General features: G+C 43.3%; 1 protein-coding gene across 1 annotated transcript; it reads left to right on the plus strand.

Moving 5' to 3' along the window:
- Positions 1-378: 378 nt before the first annotated feature.
- Positions 379-9,479, plus strand: LOC147636794 (aluminum-activated malate transporter 4-like). Its single transcript, XM_086800345.1, has 6 exons — positions 379-833; positions 1,006-1,146; positions 1,248-1,517; positions 1,782-1,918; positions 2,118-2,264; positions 7,694-9,479. Exons 1-6 carry the CDS (start codon positions 515-517, stop codon positions 8,444-8,446), a joined length of 1,767 nt encoding a protein of 588 aa, XP_086656471.1. The 5' UTR covers positions 379-514; the 3' UTR covers positions 8,447-9,479.
- Positions 9,480-10,303: the final 824 nt, after the last annotated feature.

A 10,303-nucleotide genomic window follows, 5' to 3' on the forward strand; every position in this document is an offset into this window, starting at 1 on the left:
CAGTGAGCAGCAGTTGTAGGAATTAACACTAGTGGGCTCCAAATGTGGGACAATGTGTGTCCGTTTAAACTTTAGTTAGCCGTGTCCTAAGCCGTGGTACGTGCTACAGGCTAAAAGAATAGGGGTTAGAGCTAGCCCTTTAATACTAGTGGGCTCCAAAAAGAAGCAAGCACAAATTCAAATCGACCTTTGGCATGACTTAGAGAGCTTTGGCGTATATATATGAGCAGATTTCAACATCAAGGCAGCTGCGTATACGTGTTTGCAACTTCCAAACCACCTGAGTTTCCTGGAAGGAGCGCGTGCATGATGACTCAAGGAGGATTTTAAATAATCCCGTGTTGATGGCTTCAATCATCATTGGTGGTAGTATCTCCAGCTCCGTTGCGCAATGAGCAAATCAAGTAGGCAGCAGAATCTCTAATTAGAAAAAAAAAAAGGCTTAAAAGAAACGAGCGCAGACTGATATTAGTAAGGCTAATCGCACGCACTCTGAGAAGATCAGGTGTTAAGTATGGCCTCCAGCCACGACCAGCTTAGCGCCCCTCTGCTCGAGCCCTACTACCTCACGGGGTCCAACAGCAAGCCCTCCTGCTGCTGCAGGCTCAAGGATCTCTTTGTGTCCACGACTGCGCTAGCTTCTTCCTTTTGTAAGTCTGTGTGGCATGGCGCAGTCGTTAAATACCCCGCCAACACCATCCACGCCTTGAAGATGGCCTTGGCCTTGGTCCTCGCCTTCATGCTTGTGCTCCTGCGAGCCCCCTACGAGCAGCTGGGCGGCCATGCCATCTGGGCCATCATTACTGTCGTGGTCGTCTTCGAGTTCACCACAGGTATTTAACTCAATTGGCCAAATAATCGATTTGTTGCTTTTTTTTTAATCACTCTTAGAAATCATCTCATTTGGGTAGTAATCTCATATGCTTAGGATAATTACTCCTACAATTTATTACATTTCGGCGATTACCGTTGGTGATTACGATCAAAAAACGATGCATTTTGCAGGAGCTAGCGTCAGCAAGGGATTGAATCGAGGAGCCGGAACCCTCCTCGCCGGGCTTCTCGCCGTCGCAGTGGGCGAATTAGCCAACATGAGCGAAGGGGTAGGGCAACCAATTCTGATTGGATTGAGTGTGTTTACCACAGGTGAGACAATTTATTGCCCAAATTGTAAACCCATTAACAATCGCAAACAATAGAGTGATGAGGGGCGATTCAACTGGAAGTTGATTTCATGTACTGAGCAGGTGGAGTTGTGACCTTCGTAAAGCTCTGGCCTACCATGAAGTCTTATGAATACGGCTTCCGAACGTTCCTCATCACGTTCAGCCTCATAACGGTGACCGAGTACCGAGGGGACGACCCTTTAATCACAGCTCTAAAACGTTTTCTGGTGATTCTCTTGGGGGCATCAATTGGCATTGTTGTGAACGTTTTTGTGCTGCCGTGCTGGGCTGGGGAGGACCTTCATCAATGCATTGTAAAGAACTTCTACGGTGTCGCAGACTCCCTTGAAGGTATTAAATGAAGCATCGACTTTCAACTGCTTTAAAGTTTGAACTTTAACTCATTTAATTGGCCCCCCTAGGCTTAGGCCTTGGCTTTACTTAGCACTAGCACATTACTCTACACACACACACACACACACATATATATATGTATGTACATGGATGTATAAAACAAACAAACACACACATATGCATATAGCTTTAAGTTTTAATACACTTACTTCAAATAGCATATAGTTTTAAGTTTTAATACTACTCAAATACCCTCTGCAGTTTGTGTGAATGAGTATCTTAGAGGCACCACCCTTGCAAGGGTCCCCTCCAAGATCTCCATGGGGCTAGCTGGAGATGACCTTGTCTACAACAGTTACCATTCCACCCTCGTTTCTGCCAGCAGAGAAGAGTCTTTGGTACGAGTCCTTGGTACTCCCTTCCCTTGTAATTGTCTGCTCATTACCAACATACTTTTTTGGAAAGTCATAATTGTCTTGCCCCAATTTTTTTAAACATCATGTATTTTTTAGATAGTCATAATTGTATTTCTCTAAAAAAAACTCATAATTGTATATCTCTAATATTTGTTTAAACGTCATGTATTTGTTCTTGCAGGCTGGCTTTGCCAGTTGGGAGCCCCCACATGGTCGATTCAAGATGATCAAGTATCCATGGCACCTTTATGTGAAAGTTGGTGCGGTGTTGCGGCATTGTGCGTACTCTATAGTGGCCCTACATGGCTGCTTGTGGTCAGCTATACAAGTAAGCCAACATAATCTTGTGTTTCTAGTTGTGATGTTTGCCATGGCATCATGCATTAATTATCATTGTCATTACCTCTTCTCTAGAGTAAATTTTTGGCCCATCCATGCTTTTTTCTACCTTTTTTGTTTTGCTTGGAGAGTTTCATCTTGTGATGCCTTCCATGGAGAGGATTTACAACTAGATCATTTCAGGGCAGTCACAATAAAATAAAGTGCAATTTCCAAGGTTTTGTTGTATATTAGCAATGAGAGTTCTTCCTTTGCCATGCATTTTGCATTAATCATTAAGATTATAAACATAGAAACAAAGTGGCATCATATTGCATCCTAGCATCAATTTGTATATAAAGTAGAGCTATTGCACACACTCAATTGGGTTATAGCTTCCTATCATGGCCAAGATATGTGCAGGTTTTTTATTGCATATTGTCAATGGGCAAGGATGAATTGCCCCTACTCTCTTCCAATCTAGGGAAGGAGGGGAGCAAGTTGGCTCTAGCTAGCAGGCCTGGCAAAACCTTTGACAATTTTTAGCTTTCCCTATTTTGCATAACCCGATGGTGGCCATCCTGTTGAAACCACTAGCACCTAAAAAAAGATTGGATAAGGCCTACTTGGTTGGAAGAGATTCAACCTATCATGGGTGTGTGTGTGTGTGTGTGTGTGAGAGAGAGAGAGAGAGAGAGAGAGAGATGTGTGTGTGTGTGTGTGTGTGTGTGAGAGAGAGAGAGAGAGAGAGAGAGATGAAGGGGGGGGGGGTAATTTATCCTATTCAAAGGAGGCCGACCCCGCCCCCTATCAAAGATGCATGTTTCTTTTGTTGGAGCTCACCAAAGCCACTGAAATCATGGTGTACTTTTGAAAAATTATGTTTCTACTTGGGTGGAAGAGATTCAACCCATCATGGGTACATTGTGTGTGTGTGTGTGTGTGTGTGTGTGTGTGTGTGTGTGTGTGTGTGTGTGTGTGTGTGAGAGAGAGAGAGAGAGAGAGAGAGAGAGTAATAGTATTAAAATCTATAGAGGCCAAGTATGAAGGCCCATGATAGATTTTTTTTTGGGATGGGGGATTCGATGGGGCTTATTTGTCATATTTGAAGGACGGCCCCAGCCCCCACCAAAGATGCATGTTTCTTTATAGAAACTCAATGGAGCCAGTGAAATCATGGTGTATGTTCGAAAAAGTTGCTTGTCAACTTAGGTGGAAGAAATTCAATCCATCATGTACATATGTGGGTGTGAATCACATAGAGAGAGAGAGAGAGAGAGAGAGAGGATAATAGTATTAAAATCTATGGAGGACAAGTATGAAGACTTAAGATAGATTGGGGTGGTAAAAGATTTGGGGGGGTAAATTTATACAGCCCCACCCCTACTAGAGATGCATCCTTCTTTCATGAGAGCTCAATGAAGCTCGCAAAATCATGGTGTAAACTATTAGTGTTCGCTTAGCTTGGACTGTGATGCACGAGTTCTGGTCTGGGTTAGGAGTGGTGTTGCTAGTTACTCCATGTTACCTTCAAGCGCCACCACCTAGTGGTGCGTATAGCCTGGTAGGGATAGGTACAGTCCTTATTGGGCATGCCACACGCTGCATTGGAGTTAGAGCTAAAGAAAAAGGCTGGACACCTAGCCCTCACTCATGCAAAGAATCCGACACAAGTGGATTCACCATCATGCAAAGGACTGAGTGAGACAGCGTGACAGTTTCTCTTTTTAAGAGGGCACCTCAACATTTTCGCTTTCCTATGCTAACACCCTATTTTTTGGTTCTGTGGATGCGAATACTATGCAAAGTCTTCAAGAAGCCTGCAGACCTCAAAGCAATAAAGGTATGCCATATAGATGACCCACAAACCCCAACCAACAAGAAGGTGTTTAATGGCAGGGTTTCTCTCCCTATGGACAAAGTCTATCTTGAATTCAAGAAGAAGGCTACTACTTTGGCACCTACTTGTACTTCACGGGGTGCCTACTCTTGGAAGAAGATTTTAAAAGATGGTTTACAACTGCTTTCCGACCCTTGTTCACTTTCACCTCACGGGAAAGGGCTTCTTCTAGGTACTGGTGGAGTCATCAGCCCAGAGGGACACCACTTGAGTGTTGGTCCCTAGCTGCAATGGTAGCCTTGTCCAACTTGAAGACCAGATACCTCTTTTAGGCATGTGCTTAAAAGTGAAAGCCTCGTATGGGTCAACTGCTTAGACCTCGCATACTACCCATAGTGGTTGGTGTCCTTTTAGTAGGGGGTATGTAACCCCGACGGGGCCTGCTATGACAGATTCCACCACATATCCAAGAGATAAAAAAGTAGAGAGAGAAAGAGAAAACTTTGCACAACACACACTCACTAAGCGGGGAATAGGCTCCGCCCCGTTTTAAGAATTTATTTAGGAACAATCCACGAGCTTGCAACCCAAGATCAATACATGAATGAATACAAAAGTAAACAAATATGCTAATGTAGAAATCGAAGTTGATGTCAAGGCATAAGATCCTATTGTAGAGCACACTATAAGGATGGCCCACCATGATCTCTCAGCGGGCTAGTACCAAATCCAACATACCCCAAGCTTCCCGTAGATGATAAAGTATATGATGTTCAGCAGTAGGTTTTTTGCGCAAAATCTGAGTAGAAACAGCACAAGAAGGCTATACAGTAGATGTACGGACCGAATCAAGTCCACAAGGAAGCATGGCAACACGATGGTAGCCTGTCTGCAAAGAACAACCAGTTAGTACATGATGATGATGTAGCAGCACAGTCGCAGTGGCAGTGTATGAGCCTGGTCGTGTGGGACCACCCACCGGTTACCCAAGTGGGCAGGGCAAAAAGCCCGGCTGCCCAAATTGCAGGTGGTCGTGTGGGACCGCCCACGTTTGTTGTTTTGAATTTATTTATTTTTTAAACTTGAAGAAAAAACAGAGGAGATACTTTTGACGCCCGCGATCGCCACTGAACTTGCGGGTCAACCACGGCTATGAGAGGGCCTGCAAAGATGATTTTAGTATGCTTGCCCCCCTTTATTGATCCTCTGGAAATCCCTACTCAGTTGGGTCAGTTCAAATTGCAATTAGAAAGCCAACGTGATTACACCTCTGCTACTTTACGGGGTTTTTTTGAAGAAGCTAGTAGTGGACACTGCAAACCAAGAGGCTACTAGATGGGTGCCCTACTTGATGGGGTGTCCTGTTCAGGAAGCCAAGCTCAACGAGCAAGAAGACCCCCCCCCCCGTCTGCTACAAGCATTAAAGAACTGATGCTTCGACATGGAGTGAGGAAGAGCAATGGACACATCACTGCAAGCAATGCACCCATTACGACAAGAGTGATCATGCCACAGCCCATCAGGTTCTAGTAGGCTCTGCAGTGAGCCTGGTGAGAATAACTGAAGTTCAAGAAGAGGAAACCATGGCAGGGAGTGTGAATCTTGTGAAGAAGCAATTGGAAGAGGGGAAGCTGCCATATATCAATTCCTCAGAGTTATTAGACCAAAATGCCCAAGTTATCACAATGTGCAAGTCCAACATAATGTCCAATTATGTAGATGTGAATATAGTGAACAAAATGCCCAAATCAGACCATAATCCCCAGCTATTAACAGATGTTAAGACCACCTATTAGACCTTAATGCCCATTGACTATTAATTAGATGTTAAGGCCACCTTAGAAAACCAAGATACAGAACTGTTTAGATGCTAAGACCACCTTAGAAGACCAGGATACAAAACTGTTTAGATGCCAAAATCCATCAAAACATTTCAGATATTACAGTGAGGATAGATATTACAACGAGGATAGATATTACAGCTAGGATATGCTTTGACTTAAGTTTGGATAACAAAGACCATTACAAAAGATAAGCATTCCACAAAAAACATAGGCCATGACTTGCAATTTAAAAGCTACGCTTTTCCATTATGCATTAAAAGACGATGCATGCATGGCACAGGTACATTTAACCACAAAAGGCTTTCACAAATCTGGAATAATCAACACTGGTCCTTTTCTAGCATAAAAAATCAATGCTTCAAAGGATTCTTTTTCAACTTTGGTCCACCAAAATCCCATGGCTTTCTTTGTCAAATCATGCAGTGGACTAGCCACCACTATAAGCCACTTGATGAACTTCTTATGGGATCAAGTCTGTGCCCCTAGGCAAATAGGGGGGCCTGGGATATTGGCCTGGCCCTACATGCTAAAGCCCTCCACTCTGAGGAGTAATAACTAGATTCCTTCCTACAACACGCTAAGGGTCTTCTAGGAGAGTGGTTGGGTCTAATAAGGAGACATCGCATAGCCACAAGAGTAAAATGTAAGATTAAAGCATCTCCCTTACTCTATGGTCCGGTCTTTAGGTGGACGGAAATTCTCTCCTCTCTTCAATGGGTCGGACACAAATAGTGGCGTTGGATCCCTTGGGGAAAGTGTCTAGTGGCTATGCAATGCAAATGAGGGAAAGCCTCATGTGCTGCAAATGCGACACGCTCGCAAGTTACACAATCGAGGAGTATGCATGTGGTAGGATCTGTGGGATGATGCACGTATTGCCTAGTGGCGTGATTGGGATGACATCACTTTACAGTATGAGTTGAACCCAACTGTACAGCCGGTAATCCTTCAAGTAGCTGCGCCTCTCCCACCAGCATGGCCCACAACAGCCTCCTTGAATTTCTCAAACTAGCTGGTAAACTGGAGGTCCGTTCATTGACCACGATGAAAGGAGCGGATCTACCAACAAGTCACACCAACTAGGTAGAGCATCTTTCTCAACACTAGGGCACTTAGGATTCGACACAAAATGGTCTCGCCATACCGCTGAAGTGTGAAAGGCCATGCCATGTCTTATGGTCAAACATCTTTTTATGGAGGGAGCTACATCAGAAGCTAGCTACCCGTAATAAGTTAGCTAAATGGACTCGTGATTCTCAGCTTTTCATCTTTCCTAGGCCTGTCCCCACACGCAAACTCTATGGAACGGAGTAAAACGATGGCTTAAGACGGTGGGCATGGAAGACTGCTTTACATGGAAGCATGCTCTTCTAGGGGAAAGTAGAAACCTGAACATGGCCCTCGTGAGCATTTGGCCCTAGATCCACTTCCACATCTTGAACTAGCTGTGGCTTATTTGTAAATCAGATAATGTTTCAACGGTGCCCCATCACCTTCCATCTAGTGTAGCAATTAGATCATTTCTTAGAATCCTCACTATACCTTTTAGTTCGGATATGTTGGATGGTGTAAGCTGGTCTCGTCGGTCGAGGACCAGCTGCAAGCGCTGTTGCCTGGAGAGAGAGAGAGAGAGAGAGAGAGAGAGAGAGAGAGAGAGGGGCTTTTAAAGGCTCTTTTTTTTCTTCTTTTTTCAAATACCAATGCAGAGGTCGGTCCTCCACTGATCATGATGATCGACTTGTGTTTTGGCGGCAGGCACCTGTAGAGGTTCGCAAGCTTTTTGAAAAGGAACTTCGTGAAGTGAGTGTAGAAAGCGCCCTTGTCTTGAGGAAGCTAGGAAGGCAAGTGGAATCCATGCTTAAAGGAGACCCCGCAACAACTTTGCATGGTGTTCAACGTGCGGTTGATCGATTGCAGCAGAGTCTGTACTTACACTCCTATCTGCTTGTCCGGCAAGAAACAGGAATTCTGGAAGACAGTGTGGATAACATGGCTGTCAGTGTGATCCCCGAGATCACAAGGTCGGACGATGATGAGATTTCTGGCAATCCCACGCAAGCTCGGTCAGCTAACAAATTCGGGATTGCTTATCCACATAGGGAGTCCACTGATTCCCCTGCAGGAAGATGTGTCAAGCGGCTGCACACTTGGCCGTCAAGACTTATGGATGCCTTTGATTTCTCAAAGGAATCAATCTTTGAGCAGAGAGTGAGGGTATTGGAGAGCTCAAGTGCCCTCTCTTTTGGAACATTTGCAACATTGTTAATGGAGGTTGCACTCAGGCTTGACTATGTGGTAGAGGCGGTGCAGGAACTGGCTGACCTTGCAAATTTTGCTGTTGTGAAGGATAATATACACAGCGATATCAAAGTTCAAATAGATGGCGACCATCCCCAGGCAGCTGTGGAAAAGGACGACTGCAAACATGTTAGTGGCCAAGGTTTGAGAGGCATCCTAACTTGGTTGGGAAGACCATCATGGGGGACGCATCTACGCCAAGCTGCATGAAGGTGGGTCGTGTTCTTTCCCATTATCTGTCAAGCAGCTGTAGCATGGGTTGGGATGCACATCATGGGGGACACATCTATGCCATGTTGAATGAAGGTGGATCATGCTCTCTCTCCCTATCAATGAAGTAGCTGTAGCATATGGTAGAAGGTGGATCATGCTAAGGCTCTCTTTGTCTAGGAAGCCTATCTTTGTTCAAGTTTAAGGGCAGTACTCTGAAGCCATGTTAGACCCCGACACGAAAAACAAAACAAAGCCGAAAAAAACATATGGTAGATGCTCCACACAAAGGCACATTGAGCTTGTTTTCTTTCTTCATCTGCTCTCCATGGGTTTGTTGGAGGCTTTCTTCTTGTTGCATTCATATTCATTTAAAAGTTTGGATGAACTTATTATGGCTTAGGAATGGCAAGGCATGACTATTTTGTGTACGTCATCTCAAAGGAGGAGGATTACACCAAGCACACAGCTCAGGATCTCTGTACAATGTAAGCATTCCTTGCCTTGGATTTCGAAATCAAGTAGAAGGTGCAATATTTTGCATCCAGTAGAAGAACCACACCAAGCTTTAGTAGAGGAAAGAGCCTTTCAAGGCCCTAAGTTGTTACGGTAATTAATTTATTAATTCTTGGGTGACCCAATAAGTGAAAATAATATTTTGGGCTAAGTTGATTGTGAGTGAATCCGATCAACGGTAACACGTGTGAGACATGGCCAAGCTAAGTTGATTATGAGTAAATCTGATCAACGGTAATGTGTGAGACGTGTGGTGTGAGTTTGATTGTGAGTGAATCCGATCAACTCTGTGAACACGTGCGACGTATGTGAAGACATTGTGAGTGAATCCAATTAATTATATGAAGACATTATGAGTGAATCCAATGTAGGAGTGAATTCAATTAATTATGTTGATGCATGGTGTATGTGTGAAGCATGGTAGTGAATCTAGATAATGATTTCCACTTGTTAGTATTACTTTTGAGTGATTCCAAAGTAATTTTGGTCTAACATTATGGACTATGTTTTATTATGAATCATAAGTTCGGGACAACAAAGGTGGACATTGGACGGAATTATCAAGCCATGCACATGTGTGCAAAATAATTAATTTTGTATAGTTTTTCCCATTGTACATATGTTGGGCAAGGTTTATTTTGATGAGATACTTTAAAAGCTTTGGACTATGGTTCAACTTTGTAAAAGCCCAATTTTGGAAAAGCTATGCTATTTATGGCTCCAAGGGCTAAATTTATGAAATATGATTTAAATATCACGTGTGGAAGAGGATCCACACACGTCCACCGCCGGGGGGGGGGGGGGAGATTGTAGCCAGATTGTAGCCAATCTTGTATTCTTTGATTTTTATGCTCTTGAGTTATGCTAGAGTGTTTATGGTTTATTTTCTATATTTATCAATTTGTGGTATATTCAAATCTCCATGTACCAAAGGTCTTGTAATAGTGGTATTAGAGCATGACAAATTCAAGTATTGAATTTGGGTCATGGAGACTTGAAAAAAAAGATAGAAATTGATTTTTTTCGAAAGGTTATTAACTTGGAGAAAATTTGAAGGCTTTTCTACAAATTCAAAATACTTGCACGGGAAGTGGAGAATTCGCCAAAAAGCTTGCAAAGGGTACTTACATCAAGGTCAAGCTTAAAAACTAAAGAAGAGACACTAAAGTATGAAAAGTTACAATTTTTATCCAAAGAACAAGAAAATTACAAGTGGTTATTAACCAAAGGGAAAAGAAGAGTGGAAAACCACTCTCCAAATCCACCCTCTTCATGAAAAAGCAATTTTTTTATTTCTTTGGCCTCTTGTGAATTTGTATATATGGATGGAATCAACAAGGT

Source organism: Cibotium barometz, chromosome 7 (genome assembly GCF_041138505.1).
Source record: "Cibotium barometz isolate CiBa-2024 chromosome 7, ASM4113850v1, whole genome shotgun sequence".
Lineage (NCBI taxonomy): Eukaryota > Viridiplantae > Streptophyta > Polypodiopsida > Cyatheales > Cibotiaceae > Cibotium > Cibotium barometz.

Excerpts from the sequence above, each read along its gene's own strand:
- LOC147636794 (XM_086800345.1), top strand. The coding sequence starts at position 515 with ATGGCCTCCAGCCACGACCAGCTTAGCGCCCCTCTGCTCGAGCCCTAC. Across the intron at positions 1,147-1,247 it reads ATTGAGTGTGTTTACCACAG|GTGGAGTTGTGACCTTCGTA; the intron begins GTGAGACAATTT and ends TGTACTGAGCAG. Across the intron at positions 2,265-7,693 it reads GCTTGTGGTCAGCTATACAA|GCACCTGTAGAGGTTCGCAA; the intron begins GTAAGCCAACAT and ends TTTTGGCGGCAG.